The following is a 27,099-nucleotide window of genomic DNA, read 5'->3' on the forward strand; positions in this document are numbered from 1 at the left end:
CTATCTGTGTGACCTAGACTGTAGGACATTTTTTCTGGCTTTATACAGAGACCACAGTGTAACAACCTTAGTTACAAAGAGATAAAAAAATTATACTCATGCTAAGGTTTTATACTTTAGTCTTGTGTACTTGCAGCAACTAGAATCTAGTGTATTTGTTTTTTAGCAGTGCAATGGTTGACTTCATTAAATTCTGTATCTGCATATCCCATTTTAAGCAGACAAGTGGACATACTGGGAGCACAAAACCTCCACAATTATTGTCCACAACTGTCTGCTTCAATGTGCCCAAAAAATACCAACAGCTACTGCAAAAGAAGGAAGAACAGGTATTTGGTGTAATGCCTAACAAAGGCCTCCCTGGGATCACTCTTACCTGCTAGAAATACTGTCTCTCCTGCTCCGTACTTCCCCGTTAACTTCTTGCTCTTGGGCTTGATGCTCCACTGCCGCAGCCTGCAGCACCTCCCTGATGGAAGGGAACTGCCCCATGGCTTCAGGGTGTATCTTCTGGCCATTTATTGTATATGGAGCATCCTGTTTGCTTTCTGAGCTCTGTAAACTGCTGTACAGCCCTTTCCCTGACACGCTGCTGTAGGTAGAGCTGTCACTCTCATTTCCATCCAGCCTCATTGCCACTTCACTCCCGTCAATCTCTGAAATGCTGTCTCCTGCCAAGGAGGAACTCTCTATTCGATCATCCACGTCAGAGGGCAGACTAATCTCAGAAACAACTGATGTTGGACCACTTCTGCTTTGCTTCAGAGTCCCACCAGATAAATCAGTAAAATTCCCAGCAGTGTTTCTGGTGTCTGAATCTTCAGTTCTGTAGTCAGCCAAGGACCGGATCTTACTGGACTTAGATTTTGAACTTTTCCTCTCTTTTGAGGACGCTGGAAGTCCCAAGCTACCCAGTTTTGGCCCCCTGGGGACACTGGTCCGCAAAAAGGAGTATTCTTTTGTCATTGCTACAGTGCTGGCTCTCGGCAGGATCTCTGGGTTTAACATCAGCTCAGGATCCAGGGTGCTGGAGGGCCGGTTTTTGGATGTGGACTGACTTGACTAAAAGAAGCAAAGAGTCAACAATAAATTCCAGAATGTTAACTTTGAAGTAGCATCAAAGCCTTATTTTGCTCTCACTTAAGATGTAAAGCTCTTACATTTCTACACTGATATTAGATATACAGGTCCTTTTGTAAACAAGGTAAATTACACCAGCAATCAACCCCATCAAGATTCTGTATATCATGTTGAAAATGTCCAAGGTACACTCCAAAAGCTAACTGAAAAATACAGGCAAAATGGAACATTTAGGTCACTTAAGTTTTATGTTTGTTTTTGTCTCCCCTATTTTAAGTAGCACAAAATGGTATGTTACTGATGAGGTAAGAGAACCAAATTTTGCCTGTCAAGAAGAAAAAAAAACCTGCTTTCTCTCATTTGAGGAAACTACTGAATGGTTTCATTCAAAGCATAGAAAGGGTAAAGTTTTCAAGCTTCTCCACAAAACACTGAATCTAGAAGATCTGTTGTGTGGTACTCACTCTTTCTTGATGTCTCTTCACTCTGTATTGTTTGAGCTGTTCCTCTAGACGCCTTCTTGCCTGAAGTCTGATTTGTTCTTCTTTCTCCAATGGCAGTGAAGACTCTACTGAGCCTGCAAGTGAAAGGTTTTCTTTACAGTCAAATAGAAAATGCCAACACAGGCATGTGTGATGCAAAAGGTAAAAGCCCCTTCTACCATCAGCAACATGCATCATGCTTAAGCAAGGAAAGAAAGGAAAGCCCATCGACATGCACCTCAAACTACCCCCTTCAAATACAGACTTGTGTAAGCACTGATAAAGCTTGTGGATTTCCACTGCTTAGTTTGCAAATGCTGTAGTTTCCCCACACATGTATGACAAGAAATTATACAGCAAGAAAAAAAATATTGCTGTCATTTAATCTCACCTGTCCTGCATTTCTGACAGTACTAAAATTATAAATCTAAGCAAGACCTATGCAGTCCACTCATTCCCTACAAGTCAGGGAAGGATGTTCCCTAAATACATTTGCTTACCTTTGGTTAACTCACACTAAATCTTTCCCATAGTAAGGCTTTTTAAAAACACTATTTCAGGAAACGCCCACAGCATTACACACCTTATTATAAAGGCTTCCCCTTCATTGCTCTTCCCTCTTTATTACTTAGCTTAAAATCCCCTGGTTCTGCTGTTCTGGTTTTTTTTGTTTTGTTTTTTTTTTAATGTCACCTGTTACTCCTAATAATCAGAAAGATTAGAAAAGCTTCAGCCCCAGAAAGCATGAGTTCCCCTCAGCATAAGAGCCATCTTCAAATGGTAAGGCACATGCCTTAGCTGCAGCAGAGGGTGGTTTACTGAAAGAAAATGAATTGTAGTTCTAAGTAAAAGCTTACTGCAAAAATGAAGTTTAGTTCAAGCTTAAATGATGTTAGAGGAGTCCAGAGCCAGGCTCAGAGTAAACAGCTTTATGGAGCAAGAGAAAGCAGGGGCACCACCATAAACAGATGCTTACACAATTCAGTTTCTTGCATGGGAAGACTTAGTTTGAGAGACTGCAAAGCTTCTTTTCTAAGAACTATGCCCTCAGCACTAGTTCCCTGAGACTTCCTTAGGCTGTCATGGAAACCAGTCACACCTGGGCATGACTCTTCACCCTGCTCACAGTTGGTGGGGTCAAAAGACACAGGAGAGTCAGGGAAGAGCGACTCTGGCCCGTTCTGGCAGGTGTCCACTGTGCTGTTCATCTCCAGACCTCCCTCCTCATTTGGCACTTCGTTGATGTTATTACTGGTAGCTGGAAAAGAAAGTTTTATTGAGCCACCCCTTAAGCCACCCCATTTATCTCCACACCTCCACCCAAATACAATGCTACTGCTATTGCCTTTAAATGGTAAGAACATGGAAATCACTACTGTCAGCAACTGGCAGGAGAAATTTTATAAAGGACTTTTAGTTCTCTATTTAGAAAGACCAGAACAAGTACCTTTCACTGCTTTACCATGCTGCCTTCAATCTGGACCTCAAAAGTGATCATATAAAAATATCTTCAAAACTTCACACAGGTTTTTAAATCTTATTAGGTTTAGAAGCATGAAACACCGAGTGCAAGTAACTCTGAGGGGCAACCTACTACAAACCAGACTCACAACTGCAGGCCTGTGCTGAATGATTCAGCTGTTTGATATTCTGCTGGGCACTGGGGAGAAAACATCCACCATCCTGACTTCCAGCCTGAGCCAAGCAGTTTTTCAATTTTAAACTGAGTTTACATTTTTCAAATGGGATGTCTTCATCAAAAATACAACAGCAAAGCTCGCATGGATCAAAATAATAGATCTACCAATTAAAATCTACAATTAAAATTAAAATCTACCAAGTAAAATGCAACTCAAAAACCACTTTAATGCCAATTTTATCCCCACTTACTAATATTAGATTTTTCTTTTCCATCAGGAAAAAATGCATACTCAAAACCAGTTAAACATTTCACAGGTTTATACTTTGGATTTCTCACACATTTCTACTTTGCTTGGCTGGTGACTACTTACATTTATGAACCTGCTGTTGCAAAAAACCTGTGTATCTAAACTAATTACTACAGATCTCAAATGAGCAGAGTACTGAAATAGCCACTGCCTTTCTGTTCATTCCCACACTATGTATCACTGGAGTAACTGGAACTCACTGGAATAACATGTAAGACTTCATTATTTTTTCTTCAAGATGTTTGAAAATATTTGACATTTATGATCACAAAGTATTTGCAAGTGCAAAAATCAAGTTTTCTCTTCCCATTTTTCATCTCCTCTCAGAGCTACAGACTTGAATAAGCAGTTTGTATTTTTTTAAAGTCTACTCAAGGAAGATATGAGGGGAAAAAGAAAACCCAAACTAGAACTGAGAAACATATCCTCCCAAAACAAAGTGTTTCTATGATGATGTTCTGTAACCAGGAAGTTGATTACAAAGATTCAGTAAAACTTTAATTATTAATTTAGACTAGCCCACTAACCTATTGCTATTAAACTTCTCCCCATATAATGAATCACTGCAAACTTCTGAAAGCAAAATCACTACTAAAAAATAAAGCTATTATCAATCAATGATGTATGTGGAGAACATTAAAGTGCACCCTGAAATTAAATGAGCCATATGGAAAAAAGTACAGGTAGAGGGGGTAGGATCTTTTCATTGTTTTCCCTTTCCTTATTGAAGAAAGCAGAAGTTTCCTTTGAAGTGCAGTCAAATTTCACTGCAGAGTAATTTGAAGAGGAAAAGACAAATTCCCACCCCTGAGCATTTGTTCCCACCTCTGCAGTGCCTCCTCCCTTCAGCAGCACAGCTGTTTGTACAGGGACCCAGCACAGAGGGAACCGAATGAGGAAACCCAATGGGGGTAAAAATAAAAAGCTTTCAGTCTTGGGCTGCCAAAACCCATAAACTCGCTAAGATTTGAATCAAAACACTTTTGAGTATCTGATTTGTCACGCAGACAAACATTTTCAGGCCACTGTAGCCTGAATCAGTTCTCTGATTGAGATTATTGTGTCACAAAAACACTTACAGGCACAATGGAAAGGGAGGGTGCAACGAGTATGTAAAGGAGGACGGAGGACAAGACTGCTTAGCAATGACTGATATTTTCAAACTAAAAGATTGTCAAAACCAAATTTGAAATAGAGGTCAGTGCTAAGAATAGCCACAAGAAACCAAAAATAAGAAGACAGCTCACACATTCAGAAATATCGTTTCTGCCCGTGTCTCAGAAACTGCAGCCAGTGCTGCATCTGGTTTACTCTTTATTTACATTTTTTTCTTCACTACTGTCAGTGGTATACATATACAAAAGAGATGCTGGAGCAAAATTCTGGAGGAATGGTTTCCTGGCGACTTCCTGAGGCCACGAGACACTCAGAATCTAAACACTACTTGAACCAAAGTAATTTAATTGCAGTAGAGTCAATACAGCTGCGGTCTTTTTAGAACAGTGGAGATGCAATTAGAATAAAAGCAGTAGGAAGACACACTACCTATTTGTAAGCCACAATTCAATTGTCCAACACAGGAGAAAGCAGGAACACGTGATCTCCAAGTTCATAAAAGATGAATGAATCATCACATAACTCCACTCTGCCAGTCTGGTAATGGGCAGTGTAAGAAATGTAAATAAACTCTCAGGCCTCCACTCTCTCGACTGGGACTGGATGACAAACCTGTGGAAGGCTGCAACTTCCTCCTGTCACCTCCCTTCACACAAGGAACCCTTTGTGTATCCACACAGCCACAGGGAAAACACCCCCTCCACCCACCACCACCACAGCCTCCTTACCAACACATCCTCACACTCCGGCCAGGGAAACAGGGAGACTCCAACTCACCCCAAGGAAAATGTTTTCACAGTGAAAGCACCTGAACACTGCAATGGGTAGAGAGGCTGTTGAACCTCCCTCTGCAGAGACTTCCAGAATTCAACAGGACAAGGCCCTGAGCAACCTGATCTTGCTCCAGAACCAGGTCTGCCCTGTGCCTGAGGCTGGACTAGACACCCCACAGAGCTCCCCCCCACCTCAAGTTTGATTCTATAACCTACTCAGATCAGTGGTCTCTCAAATTTCTTGTAAACAGCTGCATGATTATTTTATTATAGAGCTCGTCTACATATAAAAGTCATTTTGAGATAATTTGGAGAGTACATGCCAGCATCTCTTCCATAAAGGGAAGTTCAGGGAGACTTTTAAAGTACATTTTGTTTTTTGCCTAAGCAACTTACTTTATTAGGAAAATTTCTTCTGCCAGAATAAATTACTCCAGTCATGAGCTTCCTCTATAACAATCATTTCAGAACTGCTGGTTCTAGATAATTTCAGGTTTACCCTTTTGGAAACACTATCAGAAGACAGAGTAACATCGTGAACAACAAATACTCAACTGACAGCAAACAGTACTTAAGTTAATAGTTGGGTTTTGCTTTAGAAAGAACAAGTTCTACAACAAAAATAATTTTCCTCATATACAGAACCTTCACCAAACTCGCTTAAAACTGCTGTACAAGAAATTCCTGACCTCAAGGAAAAAAAGTCCTTCAGCATCACCTGAACAATAAAATGTGACTGTATAAACACCTGAGTTAGTCTAGGAAATTATTTGGCGCATGTGAAATAACTTACTGTTAATTTCAGCTGTAATAACTGCCTGTGACTTGGCTTTACAATCCAGAAGTCCTTCAGAGCTGCCAGGAGCCCCATTACTGCTCCTGTTCTCCAGGTGAGCATCCTGCTGGACAGATGAGGAGTCCATGGTAAAAACGATCCAGATCCCTGGAAAGTTTTTCTTCTGAATAATTTGCCACCAGGTGAACTACCAAGTCCTGTTTCTCTCCATCAGCAACAACGGCATCAAGGTGTTCCAGGGGAGCACAGTTCTGGGCTGTACAGCTGGTGGTGTGCAGCAGGCAGCTGCTAACCCCAGATCAGGAGAACAGCTCGCAGCCAAAGTCGTAATCACCAAGGACCTGCATCCTCTAGAAACAAAATTTACAAACATTTATTAGAGCTTTGAAGATATGAGATAAAAATAAAGCAGTGCCCACAGACTGCTCTGCAGCTCAGCTTTGACACACGGAACCAGGACGTGGGGTAATAACAGAGCCAATGAAATACACCCAAGAATCCAGCTTTGGGGATAAAAAGTGATCTGTTTAACAGGTTTTTTTAAGGTCGCTTTTTTTTTTAGTAGCATTGATACACTGCATAACAATGCATGAAGATAATATTTAGCAAGACAGCTCATTTAAGAACACTGTCTCTTTTAATGGAAATGCCTCTCTGGCCTCTGCTTTAAGAAGCAAGCCAGTATTCAGAGCAGCATTTTGCTCTGTATATGACAGTCTGGACTTTCATACCATATATTTCATTTTAAGGACCTACTCCCATTTAAGTTCAGCTAGAATGCAGTACAGAATTCAGAGTTTTTTAAAAATTAAATTACATCATTACTGTTTACTTGGCTGCAGAATGAGAAGTATGTATCACTGCACAGAACCTGAACTACTCATTACAGCAGACACTGGCAGTCAGAACGTGGGCTGGGCTGCAGTTCAACACTGCCTTCTCCTATGACCACTCAAGAGGAGGATTTCCAAACACGGTTTATAGAATTTTCTATTTATTTTCCAGGCATGCAGATCTAACCCATGGGTAAAGATCCAGCCAACTAATAAAATCTGACAGAAACTGTTGTACTGTACACAGTCCCTTCAAGCACATAAATTTTGTTCAAGTAGTTACTGACAGATGAATTCATATTACAAAATGTCATGGTTCTTAATTACTAAAGAAATCTAAGAAATCCCTGGTTAAAAAAAAAAAAAAAAAAAAAAAAAAAAAGAGAGGGAGCTGTGGGGAGAATGTCAAGTCAGGAATATTTTGATTGCATTTTTACATGACACAAACACTTTGACCAACATTCCTTACATATTTCCAGAGAGTACTTATGTAACTGCTACTGTGCCACCCTGCCCTGGTCACCCGAAACACCACCACCATCTCCCAAACGTTACTGAAGCCGCAAACAGCTCAGGGCACAGAGGAGAACACGGTGATGTAGGTGAGCTGTGAAGGAGCCAGAAAACTGGAGAGCATTTCCAAAGGAGAAATCTCCACAAACAGAAAAAGATTTAACACCTTCACTGCGATTTGTTATTGATTTTTAAAGACTTTCAGTATAATAAATCTTACAATAAAACTTCTAGAAGGACTGCCGCTGTACAGCAAATAGACACCACATGACAGGTCACCAAGAGGAATTACAGACAAAAGGCACGCAAGATTTTGACTGCTCACACCTCGGGAGAACCCCACCAGCACGAGATGGTTTGTTATCCTTGTCATAAAACACGTTTTAATAACCGAGTAATGGAGAACAGCTTTCACCTGTACATCCCACTCCTGATACCAAAGGCTCTAGTATTTGGGCTTCAGAATTCTTTTGTATTCCTGTGTTGCGCACAGACAGACAGACAGACAGACACAGATGCAGGCACGCCAATCTCACGGGGGGGAGCTGCACGAAACCCACCGATTTTGCTTAAAACCCCCCAAACCAAGAGGGCACCGGGGCTCGGTCACGGCTCAGCGGGCGCCCCGGGAGTGCCCGGCGGGGGCAGCGGGAGGCCCGGGGCCCGCAGCGCCCGGAGCCGGACCGGCGGCTCCCGCTCCCCGCCAGCCCCGACCACCCCCAGGCCTGAGCCGGCCCCGGCCCCCCCAGCCGCCCCCGCCGCCCCCCGCCCCGGCCAGACCCCCGCGGACCTGGGGCCGCCCGCCCGGCGCCGGCTCCTGCCCGAGACGTGGCGCTGCCTCCGCCGGGAAGGGGAGGGAGGGAGGGCGCGGCGGTGCAACGCGGTTCTGCCTCCCCCGCCAGCCGGGCGCTGCCGCCGCCGCGGGCCGGGTGCGCGGCCCCTCCGCCCCGCGGTTCTCCCACCCCGGCGCCCTCGAGGGGCCCGCGGCACTCGGCGGGCACGACAGCGGCTCTGCGCCGAGGGCTCCGGACCAGCGGCAACACCGCCGGGCCCGGGCACGGGCGGCGGCTTTTCCGGACGGACCCTTCCGGCAGCGAGGGAGGGAGGGCCGGAGGGCGGGGCCGCGGCGCTCCCACCCCCTCAGGGCCGGGCCGCCCTCAGCGCGGCCCCTCCGCTCGCCCCGCGGGACCCCGTGCTGGCGCCTCCTCGCGTGAATTAAACTTAAGTGTTGCATAAATTAAACATTGACTCTGCCTGTGGGAGCGGTGCCCCCCTCGCAGCCTTCTGTGCCTGCGTTATTCATGTTCTTGCGTTAGTGTCTGCATTTACTGGGGAGTCCAGTGACATGTCCTGTTAATGTCATGTTTCCAGCATTCCCGATGGCCCTTTTCTCATAAATCAGTCTGTACAGTTTTCAGCATCTTTCTGGCTCTGGGCATCCAAGAAGTCCTGTGGGTACTGGGAGCCCCTCATTTCATAATGAAAACACCTGCTGACATTGCACTGTCACACTAAATACAACTGCCAGGTAAACACACTTAGTCTGCTTTTCCAGGTATTCCTCTTTTATCGGCCTGTCCAAATTATCCTTATTATGAACATGAATCCCTGGAGCTGTTTCTCTAGGAAGATGTGAGGCTGTTCCACAAGTCAGGAGAGTTGATAAACCCAAACCACCAGCGAGTCTACATTGTTTAAACAGCAAACCTGTTAACCGAGTTCCTGGCACATGGATAATGCCAACAACTGGGTGTTTTCCTGTGCACACTGTGCAGCCCTCGAGGTGTGATTTGGAAGAGAACGTTGCTCTACAAACTAATTCAGGAAGAGGACTATTTTCAAGTGCAAATGCATGGATGTCAGAGAGGCTCCCAGCCTGATGATCAGAGGCAGGGACTAAATGAGCTTGATCAAGGAGGACTCCATAGGGTGCACCTCAGTGCAATCTATTCTTAGAGATATACTGAATGAAATCCTTTGCTGTTCACAAATTCACAAACATAATAAGGGATCTGAACAAGTATCCAGAGAAGGTACATCTGGATTCAGGGAGCAGCAGCCTCCTGCTGTTCCGCTGCCTGAGCCAGATGCCTGTGTGAGTGGGCAGTCCCAGGCTGTGGCTCACCAATGTGAACTGAAGTTTGACCTTCTTGGCTGGATGCACATGCTCAGCACTGAGCTTGTAAACCATATGTGGGACTTGAATGGGTGAGGGAGAGCTGAGTGAAAGGGATGTTAACAGAGCGAGCCTCTGCTGAGATTTGAGAGGAAACCCTGGGAATGTTATGTGTGTGTGTGTTTCAAATTCTTTAATAGTGACCTTCACTGGATACTCTTCCACAGAAGATGTCAAGAGCATGAGGAAAATTTGAATGCATAATCTTCATTTGATCTGGGTTTGATTTTCTTTTAAGAATGTAAAAAGCTGAAACCATGCCTCTCGCAGAGAACTCAATAACTGTTGAGTCACTAAAGTAGCTGTTCTGTTCAGTTGGAAGTATTTGTCTATATTTGCTTCTTGACTTTGATCCCATCTCTCTAGAACAATGCAATGCTCGGGAAAAGCTCCAAAGTATCTCTTTTTAGTTTATTAGTCTGCTACATGGCATCAAAGCCCCAGCTACAGGAATAACCCCTTGTTTGGAGACTGTCGCCCAAGCTTGGCACAAAGCTGCAGCAGGCTGCCTGAAAGAGAGAATCCTTCATACTGCAAGAGATCTATCATCAGCAATGTAAATTTTAGCACAACAGAGGAATGTCGTGGTAATTTTTCAAAAAGCCATAAAAAAATGTCAAACAGTATTACAAATTAGGCCTTAAAGTGAAGGGATTGCTGTAAATTTGCAGGAGACTCGTTTGTGTAAACTGCAGTCTCTGTCTCCAGCAGACAAAGAGCCCATGGCTTATCCCAAAGTCTGAGTTCTTCTTGCAGAGCTCTCTTTTGTTCTTCAAATAGAAAGATCAGAAGGTACCACAAGTCCTTTAACCACAGCCAGCTGCAGCATTCTCTCACCCTGCAACCAGACTGCATACAGGAGCCCTCGTACTGCCTTCTCTCCAAGCGAGCTCACTCAGACCTTAATAGGAACTGTCTTTTTCAGGAACCCACAGGGCCTTGCCCCTAAAAGGGGAAGGGAAATTTATTCCTCTTGGCTCTGAGCGAAAAAAAGAGAAGGCATAGAATGCCAAATTAAAGAGCTGACCTAACAAAATTACCAGGGAATGACAGACCATTTGCAGAGTTGCCTATCCAGATGGGTAATTTTGTAACTCACTGCCTGTGTGAGAATTGCACTAGTGAAAGAGGAAGAGTCAGGTAAGAGGGAAAGGCTCCATTCTCTGCAGGAGCAGAGGGTGGCACTCTCTGCACAGCACAAAGCCTGTGCGTGGTGCTTTCCAGTTACAGCTTTTATAGCTACAAAGGCATTTTTCTAAATATTTCCGTAGGGATGTTCTTGTTCTCTAACCACTGACAACACCATGTTCCAATTGCCTGTGCTTATTGCATGTTTTTCTGCTTGCATATTTCTATTATTTGGTGTCACTCAGTCTGCAAAAACTTCATTAAAAAAGAAACCCATGCTAACTACATATAAATAGCTCTATTACTGGCAGACTGCAATCAGGCTCAGGCATCCAGCTCGCCTCTCACAGCCACTGAGGAAAAAAAATAATTTTGTATTAAATACAGATTATGGAACTAGAATTCAGGTCTTCAGAAATGGGCTTTGTTAAAGACTGCCTTAATATTTTATTTGCCTATAAATTTTATTTATATGTGTGAAACATTTTTACAGCATTCTACCTAAGCAATTTTTAGCATGTCTGTTCTAGCATGGATAAGTATTTAAAGTGTTACTTTCCTGACTCATTTCTATAAACAGAGGAGACAGATGCAACTGTGGTGTATCTGATATAACAACATAGCTCAGAATGGATTTAAGCAGCTTCTACTCTACATAAGAGAAGGCTGGGAAAGCATAAAAAGCCACATTGTGTAACCATAAGGTCTGCAGATGAGAGCTCTTGCGTACAGAGAGTAAACTAAGATTTAAGGCCTTGTAACTGAAAGTATCTTGCCAATGCCCTCCTCCTGTTTAAATCTGGATTCAGTTTGGTCACACCAGCTGTTTTGAAAAACAGAAACTGCTAAGAGCTGCATTCATTTCTGTGGGACATTCCACAAGAGTCTCCATGGGCAAGGAGGGTTACTTTTGGTATCAGGATGCCTTACATATCAGGGAAATTAATTCAGAAAGTTCTCTTCCCATCTATCTGTGTGCTTGTATCTTCCCGTGTATCTGTGTATGTGTGTGTGTGTGGTAGAGAGAGAGTTGATGGAAATTACTGAGTTTTAGTGGTTTCAGGCTTAGCTTTCCCACAATAAATGATTTTTACTGCCACTCTGGAAGCAGTAGGTTTCTGAATCTTTTTTTTTTTCCTGGAATTCCTCTCCCAGCCTGGGGCTACTTACTGGTTAAGAAAGTGCTGCCATTATACACACAAGTCCTATCCACTAACTTCATAAATGTCACTATTTCACTGATATTTGGTGCTTGCTTGAGCATTTCAAGAGCTCTCAAAATGGCATAGTATAGTAGGTAACACTGGCCAGTCCTTGGAGTGACTTGCTACAAGAACATGGAAACCTTGAATTTTTCAACAGGGAGCCCAACACAGAGAATGGGATATTTACTTTCTTCAAGATGTCTCGATGGCTGTGGAAGAGTCTTGGCCTTGTCTGTTCAGGGATGTGCACAGTTGTTGCACCTGCATCTCCTCTTCCTGACATGTGGTGGGAATAGAGTACAACTCTGATTTGGGCTGTGTGGCAACTCTGTGAGAGGTGGAGCTGTAGAGGGTGTAAGACAGGGAATAAAGATTAGGCAGGAAGCAAAGTTCCTTTTACCCTTCTGTCCTTTCTCAATCCTTCCAGTAATTCTATCACTGGTCTGCCTCCAGCTGCCTGGCATGGCTGTCTGATGGGCAGCACTGGGGGAAGACAAGCTCACAGGCAAGATGTTCCCTGGGAGAGGCATGAGAAGCCCTGGTTGCAGGCACCACTCACAAGCCTGGCTTTATACCATTACCTTCAGTGGGTAGTTGGACACTTTTTGGACCTAGAATTGCACGCTGCTTGGTGTGGGAAGTTGTTCTAGCCCATACAGGGTCCTGCTGCCTGCTCACAGAGGGAGATCATATGCATAAAACATAATCCTTGCTAAAAATATGGTTTGAAAGGATCGCCAACCTGAGCTGAAAATACTTATGAGCAGACTACTGTATGTCTGATCCTTAATTCTAGATGCTAAGTCATTGCTAATCCATAGTGATGAAGTGTGGTGTGGACAGGTCCTGCCAGCAAAGGGATGCTGGGATAAGGGATCAAAGACATACTGACAGAATTTGCTGGGCCAAGAACAGAGCAAACACAAACATGAGAAGTGGGCATACATTTGCATCTGTACCTCATGCTCAAGGTTACAGCTTGGAATGGCAGCAGAGCCCACAGAGCAGCCTCTTTGCCTCCAAAGCATTACGGGTGCCTGCACTCAGATGACCCCTGGAAAGGAATCCAAATGACAGGGGTGTAAGATCCTTAAAAAGAGAGTTGCATTGCTAGACTTGGACTGGTTCTCTCTCATTCAGATATTCTTATATTATTATTCCAGTGCTGTCCAAGCAAAGATAAAAAACCACTTTTTGAATACCCTTTTCTGCCAGCTAGTCCTTGACTTATGTCCTCAACAACTGTGCATCAACATAAGGAAACAGCAGATGGAATCTGATCGTTTACTTCTGTCACACTGAGCCTCATGTAGAAAAAAGTAGATTTCTTGTTTCAGGGATTTTTCAAAGCTTACCATACATTTATGGTGATATCGCCCTGAGATTTAACTGTGAGTGTTAAGAAAAGCAATGTGCCACAGTGCTGTGCTACAGAGACCAGACTGCCCTTCAGGCAGAAGTGTTCTGCTTAGAAAAACCCTCCTGCCAAAGATGCCAAGTGTCTTGGGTTTTGTGTTTATTCAGAATGGATATAATGTAGTTATATATTCTATGATATATGCTTTTTCTGTTGACAGCTAACTCAAAGAAATATTACCCAGGAGGAGTGAAATGTAAATTTGAACATGAGCAGTCACAGTAAATAACTGACAAGGTCAGAGCCCAGGAACACCATTTACACAGAATTAGCCCTGAAAAAAAGAAGGGTGAAATAAGAAGTGACCACACAAAGAATTATTTGCATCTTCCACTTTCAGTGCAAGAAGTATAAACAACCCAGTTAAGCCATTGAGACATTCCTTCTGTGCCCTTCCATGGAAGGGCTATTTCTGCATTAGCAGATGCAGATTTCCCAGGGAGCCAGCGTGGTCCCAGTGGGCAGTGAGCAGTCGGAGTCCTGGCCCTTCAGTCTCCCTCAGCCTTAGGCTAATCCTGTTGTTATGTTTTGTAGGTGTCCAATAAAGGAAAACAGGCACCTTCATCTCAGGAGTACTGCAAGGATTAGGTGGAGATCGGCTTCGCCTCTCTGGGAGTCAACATGACTTTCTATAGACAGGACATCAAACCCATGGCGTAGGTGAATGGCCCTGGATTACACATGAGCTCAGTGCCAGGGTGCCTTCAACACAATACTGCTGCCTCGGTGCCTGTGCCCAGCCTCTCCCACCTTCATTACAAGGTGTAAAATCAAGATGTTACTTGTGATTTACACAATGAAATGACAGTATGGAACGTCAAATACAAAGTACATCCATGCACTTCTGAAAAAGAAAATTGTTTTCTTTGACACCAATTCTCCAACTTCATGCTTACTATATGCACCCACCTGGACACCACCTGAAGGTACTAACCACTGTTTCCCATTGATTACGTTGTTGCCTGGCACTCGGGCAGGATGTGGTGTGAGTGGATGGGGTACAGGAGAGTGTGTCTCACCTGGAAAACCAGAAAGCTGCCTCAGAAATGAGGAGTGTTCCTTGCCCTCCCATGTTATCCAAAGAGATTAAGTGACTGCTGTATCCTGACTGCTAGTTTTTGTGCAGTTCTTGCTCTTTGGGGTCCCGAGGATGCCCGGGAATACTCCTTTTCTGTCCTTTGCTTCGTGCTCAGATGTAGCTGGGGTGATTTTTCCTCCTTGGAAAGACCCGAGCCATTTTCCTATTTCGCATTCCTCTGACAGTTCACTCCCCTGACCGTGCTGCAGGGTCTGACAGGTGACCGGAGCAGCGGCCGGGTGCGCTGTCCAGGGCAGCTGCCCCGCCGGTGCCAACACACCGGCCCCTCCATCTCCCACCGACCGCAGGAGACGCTTCCCCCGCAGAGCCCGCTCCCGACGGCTGCTCGGAGGGGCTGGGCTGCCTCCAGCCCGGCGCTTCCCGAGCCCGGAGAGGATGCACCCCGGGGCATCCCCACGGGGGGGCTCGGACGGGGCACCCCCCGCTCCCCTCCGGAGCTCCGCGCCGCAGGTGACCCCCCGGGGGAGGGCAGGGGCCGGGGGAGGGGGCGAGGGGCGGGGAGGCCGCGCTCGGGGGGTCGTTGTCAGCGGCGCCCGCTCGGGGCACGGCTCGGCGCGGCAGCTCCGCTCGCTCGGCGCGGCGGCAGCGCGGCTCGGCTCGGCTCGGCTCGGCTCGGCTCGGCTCGGCTCGGCACGGCACGGCTCGGGCACGGCCCGGCACGGCTCGGTACGGCTCGGCACGGCTCGCACGGCTCGCACGGCTCGTCATGCAACGGAGCGGCCCCGGCGCGGGGCTCGTCCTGGCGGCGGCCGCCGCGCTCTGCCTCGGCGGGGCGGGAGCCAAGGTAACCCCGCGGCACCGCCGGCACCGGCACCGGGCAGGGCAGGGCGGCCCCGGGAGCCCCGCTGGGAGGAGGGAAGGCACTGCGAATCCCCGGGGGAGAGGGGAGCAGCGGAGCTGCCGGGAGTCCCGGGTGCGGGGGTGCTCCCGGGACGAAGGATGCGCCGCGGCCGCCGGGAGCGGGGATGCAGCGGGGCGGCCGGGCCGGGGCGGCTGCGGGTCCCTCTCGGCCCCTGCCCCTCGGCGGCGGGGTTTGGGGTATCGGGCTGGCCGGTGACTCCCCTCGGAGTCCGAAAGGCACCGGGAGACAGGATGCTCCGGGAGTGTGACTCCGGGTCACCCTCCCGGCATCGATACAGCCGGACCCGAAATCCGGTGCAAGCCCCGTGGAAACCGATAGACCAGCGCCTACAGACGAAATGAGAGCATCCCCCAAGGCACCCCGACCACGGCAGTGCCTGGCATGAGGAGTCCAAACAAACCACCTCGTGCTGTATTAGAGTCCCACGCCCTCCGCTCTTGAGCACCTGGGCTGCAGTTCGGGGAGCAGGCAAACAGTGCCAGGTACAGCTCCCAGGGCAGGGATCCTGGCAGAGCTGGGAGCCACTGGCTGAGCAGAGATGGAAAGGCAGACGAGGAAGCACAGAGCACCCCAAAACTAGGGACAGCTACAGAACAGACAGTCACTCAGCTTTAGGAAGGCTGAGCATTCCTGGTCCTGCTGAAGTGAAGGGGACTGATCCTATGGACCCTGATAGGACCAAGGTTTGACACTTCTGGTAGAGATTATCAGATCTATAAAACATGAGCCACTACAGTATAAGAAAATTATACTCCATACATTTATGTCTTTTGTTACACATATATATATATGCATATACATATGCATATATATAAAGGTTTGGGGTTGCTTTCCCTGGTGAGAAACAGCATTATAACTCTGCCTGATAAACCAAATCCCTGCCACAGCACATACACACAGCAATGACTGTGGTTGAAATGAAGATGTTTTATCTCACTCTGGTATCCTGGTGAAGACAGCTATGATGAGAACTTAATTAAGCCACATTTCTGGCACTGAAATACTAAGTATTAACTTTACCAAGATCTATTGAATTGTATGGTTCTGGGGTTTTGTCTTTGGTTTCTCTTTTAAGTCAGAATTCAAATGCAGAACCTGCAAGCTTACCCTCACCCAGCTGCATACCTCTCTTATTAAACTACATAACTTCCTCGCTTCCCTGAATTATTGCATCCTTCCTGTGCTGTTTCTGTTCTAACTTTGCTTGTACAGTCATGAGGAGCAAGTACTGGCTGTGTGCTGTGCCTTTGGGCATGAGAGGCAATGGTGGGACACTGAATGCATCAGCAAGCTTGATTTGTCTTTTTTTTCTGTGTTTTCTAGTCAACTTCTGCTTTTCTCTAACTCTGAAATCAAGAGTGTTTGATTTCCCACCAGGCAGTATCTGAACTAAAGTATCGACCAACAGCACTACAGAAAAGAAACTGGCTCCTTAATGAAGAAGCAGCAGCCTCCTGCCTGTTTTCCTGACTTGACTTCTTACTGTGTCAATTATTCTTTTGATCACATGTTGTTTATAGGCTCTTAACACACTGGACAATTTCTTTGGCAGAACGAAACAAGCATTTTCTGTTGCTTTTCTTCCTAAATGTGACAGGGAACTCTGTCCAAACAGACGTGTGTGTACATCTCTTGCTCCCTGTTTTTGTTATTTTTTGGAGTAAGTTGCACTTGCTTTTCACTCATCAAGGACTGCACTATGCTGCGTAGGCTTCACTATTTTTATCTCTTTTGGCTACACTGATAGTGTTGCTATGCTAGTAAAAAAATACACATCCCACTCTAAGTTACTTGCTCAAATGTAGTTCAGTTTAGCAGCTGAACAAAGGTATTCAGAGATTTATGAGAAATTATTTGTCTCCTGGCTTAGAGTTAACAATATGAAAACATAACAGAAACTCCCTTGGCAAGGGCAAAGTCTGCATGAGGTACAGGGAACCGAACTGATCTTTTCATCCAGGGAGGTGGTCTCTGCCAGTCGGAGCTGAGAAACTCTGGGATGCTGTGAGGTAGCGTGGATGCTTGAAACATGTTTTGTGGCAAACTAGAGCTCTGTCTGGAATCCTTCACCCGGCACTACAGCAATTTAAAAATAGGAGTTAGATCAAATGAAAGAAAATTTGAGGATAAGGTGAATGATGCTTCCTCCCGCGACTGTATCAGATGATGGAACAAGATGTGCAGATAAGTGGCTTGTTTATCCTGAAGGAAGAATGTAAGCCTGATGAAAGAGTAACACAGTCAAAATTATGTCTCTGTATGTCCATAAAATATTATCTGTTTAATCAAATCCCTGTGGAGGAGGTCGCTATGCCAGTGCCATCCTTCATCTGGTATTCTTCTGTTCACTTGCTGGCTTGAAGAAAAAACCAAGCCTTTCTTGTTCCTTTTAAGAGAAGAAATCTTAGCAATCCAAGACCCTCTAGTGAGAGTCCTAGCCCTGTTCCCAGCAAGAGCTATGGCAAAATTCCTGCTGGTTTCAGAGGAAGCAGGATCCTTCCCAAGATCAGTGAAAGATTAAAAAAAAATCAACTACTAAAATATGCACCTCAATTAGCAAAGAATGTGGCCTGATTAGTAAAGTGTATGAAATTTCAGCTATTAAATTCTACGGCCCTGATCAACAAAGCACACTGCACAGTTGGCAATGTATCCAGAATCTCAACTGCTGTACTAGTCTCCTACCAGATCAACCAAGCATGCAGCTGAATCAGTAAATTATGCAACTGGAGCAGCAAAATATGCACTTCTGATTGGGGCGGGAGGACAGGGAAGTTCTCAAATGTTTTAAATTGGCACACGGTAGGTCTGCTAGTGGTCAGCCTCTGCCTTAAGAAAAGAGGAGGCAAAATGCCTCACTTCTACCAAGACTTTGCAGAAAATTGCTGGATTGGAGAAGTGTGTTCCTCCAATGGCTCGGTGTTTGTTAGCAGCAGTCCCATTCCTCACCAGATGTGCTGCACATCTGGTTCCAATCCCAGCTGCTGCCAGGTGTGGGGGTTATTTTAGTAACACTTCAATGGGATTTTTAGGTCCAGGTAGCTTTTGCTTTATTAGTCACTGTACAGCACACCAGGCTGTATTTCTGTCTGGAGAAATTAAGCCAGTCAAGTCAAATAAGACACCTTCAAAGAACCTGACAGTTTTGTTGCAATGAGCTTAATAGCTATTAATCTGTTTGTGAAAGTACTTTGGGCTTGAGGAGCAGAGAAATGATAAGTCTTTCCTATTTTCTTTGTATCTTGATTAATTGCCATAGCTGCATCCTGTTGTGTTTACAGTGCATCTTGGCAGATCAGATGTTTACTGTGAGGACAGTTTGGATGTCTGGGCAATTTGGGGAGCAGCTATATTAGTATATTCTGAAGCAGTAGAGCTGTTTCTCCCTAGCTTCTGTTTATGAGCTTTAAAAATCCAGTCACAGTATCTATTTCTGATCTTCAGAATTTGTTTCTGCTTTAAATTATTATTATTTTTGGTTTCTACAGAAGAGCTACAGGTTGTCCTATTTTAATAAAGATGCAGTTTCAGGGTTTCTATAAACTGTTGGTTTGGGTGTTTTTTGTAATGTCTGGAATTAAACTGTGTTACAGTGCTCAAGAAAGGCATGAGAATTGCTTTGTTTTATTGCACTTCTCACTTTAGCACCCAGGAGTCTGAAACATTATTTGAATCTAGGAAGTATCTGGGGTTGGGGTTTTTTTTCCTGGTTTTGGTTTGATTTTTGTTTTTATTTTTTTAATCCACTGCATTTGGTTCATAAAGCCGGCTTGCATTGAGCTTCTTATTTACCAAATTTCTGCCTCATTTCCAGGTCAGTTCAATGAATGATCCTATTTAGTTCTTTTTCCTGTTTAAAATATTTCCTACTGAGTCCAGAGCAGTGCCCTTAAAACATAATTGATTTGGGTCATTGAACCCTTATTTTTCATGCATGTTAGTTTACATCCCGCCACTGGTCTGACTGGTATTTAAATGAGAAAATTGCAGGCGGATTTCTTGTTGAGGCTAAAGTTCACGTGGAGTCCCTGGCAAAATAAGATCCTGGAGTACGTATCCCTGGAACTGGGCAATGATTTGTAACTTTTTTTTAATTCTCTGTCTGGCCAGAGTGTTGTAAATCTGGCGCTCCCTTGTTAGCTTCACGCTAAGCAGCAAGAATGTCCACAGTGTTTTAGTCCTGATAATTCTAATTACTGAAGCACTGAAGAAGCTGAAAGCTGAGAAGATGGACAAGGCTGGCCTCAAGTCCTGCACAGCACATGGGACACTTTCTTTTTAGAGCTGAACCATAATTCTCTCGTTTGCCAAGGCTGGCAACGGAAGCAGAAGCCAAGGTAAGAGAAACAAGCCCATGGCAGAGGATTTCTGGAATGATGTGGGTAATCTTTCTGCAGAAGGAGCTAAAAGAGAGCAGTGCCTCTAGAGATGCCAACCTTCCTTGGGGTGGAAACGCTGAAATAATTTTTTTTTTTTTTTTTTACTATCTGTCAGATCCTGTTACACTGGTAAAATACTCAGGTCTCTTTCTTCCTGCCTCCCTTTCCTCTTAAAAAAAGGAGCTCAGGACATATTTGGTACCAGAGAGTGGCTACCCAGCACTAGTGTAGCTAGACCAGGTCTGGTAAAGCTACTCTACCCATTACACACTAATATTATTATGCACTGATATCTCAGACCTGTAAATAATAAATATTCAACTTGGTGTTTAGATACTTCCTTGAGTATGGGGAGTACTAAATTAAAAAAATATTCCTCTTGTACAAATTCATGGCAGGAGGAGGGTGGAGTAGGGATAGAGCACTGCACAGTCTTGCATTAGTGTGCATTCCTCTTACAAGCTCTCAGCAGCAAATGGCTTTATGGTTCATTTTGAATATCCTTACATCATTCCCAATGAAAAGGAGGTTCCAATTTTGAGAGAAGCAGAGGCTAATTTGCCTATATTTCCTTTCTTGAATTGTTGGAGCCCTGCTGGAACTCACAAAAGTCATCTGGGATTTCAGGAAAACTTAAATCAGGCCACTAAATACTGCTGGTTTGGATTAGTAATGATGTACATTGAGGACAACCTCTGTATTTTGGTTTGGGTGGAGCCCTTTCATGGTAGAAGAGTTGGTAATACTTCCAGAGCACCTTTCATCAGAGGATTTCAGAGTTTCACAAATATCTAATTACAGAAACTATTAAACTCTGTTAAATCCTTGGTCCTGGGGGAGTACAGGCAGCACCATTATGCTCCAATAGAAAACGGGTGGGTGTTGTTCAAAGTGGCAAAACAAAAGCAAAATTTTCACATGCAAGCCATAACCTGCTGCACTATCTCATTTCCATCCAGTATTTTATTCCTCTCATTTCTTTACATTAGCAGCCAGGTTTCACCACCAAACCAGCTAAACAAAATGGGCTGGCACAAGCCTGCATTCAGAACTCCCTCCAGCCCTGAGGAAGGACTTCCAGTTGTTCATCAGTCTCTTCCTGATTTGTTTCTGTACTGTTTGGGTTTCTTTATTCTGTTAAGGAGTAGCAGGACTGTAGGCAGGGTCAGGTGCCAAGGATGGCAATAAGGGCAGCGTCCTGATTACAGGACATGTGGGATGAAATGCCTCTGGAAGTCCAGCCTGATCCAAATCCCAGGAAGCTGATTGCTCAGCCTCTCCAAGGAGGGTGTGCCTGCCCTGTAGTGTAGTTAATTTGGGGTTAGCAGTGGGAGATCTAATCCACTTGTTCTACCTAAATCCAGCTCCCTCCTAGTTTTTGGTTAGTAAATATTCCACTGTTTTGAGTGACTGTTTTTCTTAAAGGGATTTTTTTTCTGGATTTGACTGAAAACCTGGAGCCTTTACTGTTAGCATTGAGGGTTGAAGTCCAGGCTGCCCATGCCTTTGACTTCCTCCAGTGTCACAGATCTGCATGGGTGGGCAGTTCAGGTGAATCTGAGACCTCACTATTTGAATACAAGGGCCCCAAGCAGTTGCTCATCAAGACTAACTTTAAATGCAAGCTTAGCAGGCTGAACACTTTGATTTGCCTCTAAAATCAACAGTAACTTATTCCAGGTTTCCTGGTTGAAACTTGAATGGGGAGGAAGAAAGGATGTCTGCAAAGCAGATTTATTTGGAAAAACAAACTGCTCACTGGTTGGGACCCTGTAACAACAAACCCAGGGCTTAGCTTTTCCTCTGTCTGCAGTGTCTGTGATGTCTTTTTTTCTGCTTTCTCCCAACACTCCCTGCTGTGCCCTCATGCTCTCTCCTTATGTGTAGGCAATAAAGTAAAATTTACAAGCATCCTGCTCTCTGAAATCCTGACAAAGGTGGAGTCTTGGAAATGTCCCTTTTCAGAGTGTACAAGGGGAGACTAATCCTGCAAGAACGAGGTGGAGAGAAGTGCTGCCCTTTGTGTACCAACCAAAACTAAGGATGAGTTCTCAGACCACAACAGACTTCTGAAGGCCAGCCTCAGCTGCAGCAATGTCTCATTCAGAAGTCTAGTGAAAAATATTGCATGAAAGGGAGAGGGTTTTCCTTTACTTGCATTTTAAGGATCACTGTCCATGTCTTCTGCATAAGCCTTCTCACCTGCTAGTGACATCTAGTGACACAACAACCTGGTTCCCAGGGATAACAGCTCTGCAGCAGGGCAGTGACAGCACAAAATATTTGCAGGTTTTGGCTTTCACAGGTGGAATGTTTCCTTCTCCATGTGTCTGCACAATAGACTTGCAACATGTGAAACATCTGAAGTGTCTGAATGAAACAATAGGGTCATGTAGCTGGAAAACCAAGCACAGAGAGCTTGCTTCTTTTGCCAGGCCAGTTTATGTGTATATGTGTTGTGTTTTGTTTGCTTTTAAAGATTCAAATTTATTTCCCAGGAAGTGCCCAGCAAAATCTGCATGGGATTGCTTTTCAGTCTTCCTTTCTCCTGTTTCTGGTACTTTCATAACAGGACAAAGCAATTTTGGGCACCTAAGCTGCATATGGATTTCATTATGTAAATCCCCCACACACATTTGGGAGGTGATATATATGAAGTTAATTTGGGAACATTAGTTTTACAGATTCCTATGGACATACTTAACTTGCTCAATGGACTTTTACACTGAACTCTACAAGCAAACAAACTTTTTCTGCAGGGCTATAGCTTTTGTTTTGTTATACCATCTGGCTACCAAGTAGTAGAAAACAATCTGACCATGTTTTCTACTCTTTAATTTGAGCTGCTTTAGCCTGTTCAATTCGTAGAAAATGAAAACCAGATTGATCTTCTGGAAACTGCCTCTTCACCCCTGTTAGTTCCCACCAACCCTAGAGGTTACTGTTAATTTTTCTATGGTGTGTTGAGTACACTTTGTTAATGAGAACTTGCTCTAGTGGAGAAAAGACCTATGTGACCTATTAAAGCCCTGAAGCAAATGGCCATGGCATCTTGAACTCTTCATTACACTGCCTTACTTTTATTTACGGTGGTCCCATCATATTCATGATTATTTGCCTGAGGAGACACTCTAAATGATGCCTTTGTTTCTCTTTCTAAGGCTTTACATTTTTTTGTATGTTTGAATGAGGGTATTTTCTGAAAAAGGAACCCAACAAACTAGAACAGGGATAACAGCTTTGTATAGATGTAGGATCTTATTTGGTATGGCATCTTGCATCTTTGTTGGAGAATCTCTATTTGTCTGCTGAGTGTCCAGTCACAAGAGCTAGCTCTTTCTTTTTTCTCCCTGCAAGGATTAGTCTGAAAAGTCTACAAGAAAAGGCTGGTTGTTGTTGGGAATTCCAGCACTCCCTGGTGGATGTTATGTTAAATATGCTGTATGCTTCCTTGGCCATAAAAGCTAATACTGGGATGAAAGGGGAATGCCAGTGTTCAGACTGCCCTCATAATGACATGACTCACATGCATCTGTTGCATGAGCACGGCACAATAAATTTGTGAGACATGTATGAGAGGTTTCTGCTCAAAATAGTTTGACTTTGTGGGTGTAATAGTCACAGTCCCCAAGGGAGCACTGCCTAGTCAAGTGGGTCTTTCCAAGCACTAGATTTGCATATTTTATGTAGATTTTTAAAATCATTTGATAGAAAAACAGTCTGGCTTTTGTCCCTTTCAGAACCAAGGTGAGAAGAAGGAAATGAATATTGTAATGTGGGACTGTAGTGAAAGATGGAGAAGAGTTCAGAATGAGACCTTAGTTTCTAGTAAAAGCACCTGGATGTAAGTCAATTGAAAGAAAAAAAATGTCCTATGCCTTAGCCTAGGCCTCTTCCAGAGCATTTCTGTCTGGTTTTCACACTTGTACCAACATTTACTCACTTCATAAGCATATCTGCACCTTGGCATGCAACAGCTACTGGGCAATCAGTGAATGCCAGGCTTACTCCTGTGGTGGTAACTTCAGACTGGGAAAGTAATAGGCAGCAAATGGACCCATAAACTGCCAAGCCCAGAGAAAAACTATTCATCATAAGCATTTCTAGCCCTGAGGATCTAAATCACAGAAAGAACTGAATAAGGAGAGAGAACTCTGCTTGGCAAGACTTACACACTGCAACTTGTAGGACATCTTGCAGGTAAATCCAACTCCATCTTAATTAAAGAAAGGAAAGGGGAGAACTAAAAGTTCTGCCTATTTATAATATGGGGGTTTATAAATTAGCATGGGTTTATTCTCTTTTCAATGTTCTGAGACTTCACCTCTGAGGTTTTAGGTAGCTGAGCTAGCAATAAGCCTCCTGCAGTCCCACCTTTGCTGAAAGGAGAGGACATATTCTTTCAGAGGGCTGTTAAGACCATCTCAATTTCTCTGAAGTTCCCTCTGCAGGAAACAACTCTGGCTTCTGCCTGCAGAGGAAGGTGAGCCAAATCAGCCAGTAAAACCCTGCACCAGAGCTGGGTGATCTTTGTCTTGCATAGGAATCTGGCATCAGGTACTCCTAAGTCTGTGGCTGCTGCACAAAATTCTGCCCACTGCTCACAACTGCAGTGCAGGTTGGCATCTCTGACCTGCTCAGGATGGACTGCTTTTCCTTCTCACCTGAGCCTCCCAAAGCAGAAGAGCACTCGCCTGCCTTTCCTCTGGGTGCTCTGAAGGCAACTACAGAATGTACACGTATGCCTGGAGTGCATATACTGCTGCTCATGCTATGGAAAGCTGGGCTGTTCCATGGGGGATTGTTTGGAAAACAGTCCCTGCTTGTGTCGCCGGGAACAAGCATTTTTTTGTTGTTTGGGAACAAGCATCTCTGGAGTTAAATGAGGAGGGCTGTTGTTCTCCACAGAGGCTGGAGTGCCCGTGTTTGTTTTTTTGTGATTTTCCTTTTCTCCACCTCCTGTTCTCAGGGAGGATCAAGGAGGAGGGATGGTGACCTCATGGTGCAGTTATGCAATCTGCCAGGGCCAGGTATCAAAACACACTGCAGCTGTGGGGCTGGGACCTCGCTGGGGCTGGGGGCCCTGGCCTCCTGGCTCTAATGAGATCACTGACCTTCTCCTGCCACTTCTCCTGCAGCTGCTTTGATTCCCAGGGATTTGTTGTGGCCATGCCTGCCTAACGGTTTGGCAAACTGCCTCAGGGAATGCTGCAGCCACAGCCAGACACTGGGAAGTGGCCCCAGAGACCCAGAGCAGGTGAAGATATCCTTAGCCCTGCCAGCCTCTTCTCATCCTAACAGCTTATTTACCTTCCTCCAAGGGTATGCAAACATTACTGCCCTCCCTGATTATTCTTTTTTTCACAGGGAGTGAGGGGAATGTTGCCTGTTCTCCAGTGAAATAAAGCAGTGCCTGCCCAGCAATCTGGTTGTGATGTTTGAGCCCAGGGCTCAGCTGCAGCCCAGTCACATGTGGGAAGAATAAGAGAGAATAGCGTGTCTGCAGTCTGAGGCATATTTGGGCCTCCAAGTCCTCAAGTCTCATTCACACTTTGCATTCTTTGCTCTAATTGCTGAACTGCATTCCCATTTCCCTCCTCTACTCTTCTGACTGTATTTTTATTTTCCTTGTCTCCTGCAGTAACAAGCTTTCACAGTCCCCTTCCTACCTGCATATTTGTTCTCTGCAAATGTCCTGCAAATCACGAAAAACAATAGAAAAGTTGGAGATAAGTGTGAAAACAGGGCCCCATGAAGCTGTCTAGTGTGTGCCAAGAAGGAATATAAGACAAGTTGGTTTCCTGGAAATGGAATTTACAGACTGGAAATGTCACATCCAGGATCGCTTTCATGTGGTGGAACTGCTGCTGCCCACCACTGAAATAACAGTGCATCTGTTCAAAAATGTGGGTTTGGGGTTGCTTAAATCCAGCAGGTTGCACTCACTCCAATAAGTGTTAGATCCTTGTTTAAAAACAGGAGTGCAAATGCTCTGGTACCATAAATGTACTAAAAGCAAATGTATGCTTGGCCCAGCTTGAGAGTCCCACACTGAACCTGTTCAGAGCTTGTTTGTGTGAATGACTCAGGGAGTGAGGAGAGCACATGAGTGTGGGCAGGGAGCTGGGTTTGTGTTGGGACAGGGATATTGGGAGGGCAAGGGAGAGCCCTCAGCAAGCAGGATGCTGTCAGAAGTGATGGGAACTCTTTTGAGATAAATCTGAAAATAATCACATTAAAGGCTGAAAAAGAGGAGGCAGGGAAAACTCTCTCCTAATAACTAAGCAAAGTGTCAGCAATTTTTGTTACACTCTGTCAATCCCATGTCTGATCTGCTGCTGCTTTCAATCATCCAGAGATACTTGAAGAGTTGCCCTAATACAGGATAAGAGACTGTCCTTTTGCTCATTCCTCATGCTTTACAGCAAAGGCAATTTGGCAAAGAGGGAAATGGTGATTCCAAGGCATTTCCAGGAATTCTTGTACTGCCAGGTGGAAATAATAGGTTAGATGTGCTGCAGCTGAATTTGGTTCATGCTAATGAAACAAAATAAACCTTGCACGCAAAGATGAGCTGGAAATGCAAAATTAAACATAGCAGTATTTTTCTAAAGTCTCTGATCAACCTTGTCCTCTGCTTGGAAAAAGTCCTACCAGCTTTGATCTCTAGATCAGTCGGCTGGTGAAGTAAATGTGGTCATTTCTTAAACCAACAGACTGGAGTTTTCTATCCTACTCTTGGGATAGTGTTTCCTGAGATCCTGGATTTGGTGAGCATCCAAAAAGTTCAGACTTCCCTAACTTGGAAATACCGTGAGAGGAGAACTTGGGGCTTGTGCTGGGAACCACAAGAATTGTATTTCTGGTGGCTTTGCAGCCAGTTCCAGCCATGTCAGCAAGTCAAGACTTTTATCTATATGATGTTTTTCCCCTGTAAGCTGGGATTGTGGAATGAAAACGTTCCCTTTTTCCTTCTCATTTTCTTTTTAAAACCCTAAGTTTGGCATTTTCTTTCTGCTCTGGCTGAATGTTTGGGCCACTTCATATTTCATCCAGGTGGTTGGCTCTGTTCAAATGTCCTCAGGAGTCCGAGGGATCTTTAACTTGGAATGAACCTCCCATGTTTGGAGGGGAGAAGGGGGCAGTACTGAGATGGCTCCCTGTGTTTTGAGCAAAGATGTTGGTGTAGCCAGGGCTTTAAAGAGGTCCCTGGGGCAGAATAAATGTGCAGGAGCTGGTGAGGCACCTCAAAGCACTGCCAGCTCTTTGAAGGAAACACACGTGTGTGCAT

At 44.8% G+C, this 27,099-nt stretch overlaps 1 protein-coding gene across 2 annotated transcripts in view; it reads right to left on the bottom strand.

Moving 5' to 3' along the window:
- The window catches only part of GOLGA3 (golgin A3), a 28,036-nt gene extending 19,631 nt beyond the window's left edge, over nucleotides 1–8,405 (bottom strand). The window contains exons 1-5 of one of the 2 annotated variants that reach the window (XM_017815504.1): nucleotides 8,333–8,405; nucleotides 6,194–6,546; nucleotides 2,662–2,820; nucleotides 1,545–1,657; nucleotides 377–1,062 (exon numbers count right to left, since the gene is read on the bottom strand). In XM_017815504.1, coding sequence (XP_017670993.1) covers nucleotides 377–1,062; nucleotides 1,545–1,657; nucleotides 2,662–2,820; nucleotides 6,194–6,323 — 1,088 coding nt within the window. In that variant the 5' untranslated portion in view covers nucleotides 6,324–6,546; nucleotides 8,333–8,405. Of the gene's footprint in view, nucleotides 1–376; nucleotides 1,063–1,544; nucleotides 1,658–2,538; nucleotides 2,821–6,193; nucleotides 6,547–8,332 lie in introns of both variants that reach the window. The other variant, XM_017815503.1, reaches the window with a different exon arrangement.
- Between the last annotated feature and the right edge of the window lie 18,694 nt (nucleotides 8,406–27,099).

Source organism: Lepidothrix coronata, unplaced genomic scaffold (assembly GCF_001604755.1).
Source record: "Lepidothrix coronata isolate B3197 unplaced genomic scaffold, Lepidothrix_coronata-1.0 Scaffold51, whole genome shotgun sequence".
Classification (NCBI taxonomy): Eukaryota; Metazoa; Chordata; class Aves; order Passeriformes; family Pipridae; genus Lepidothrix; species Lepidothrix coronata.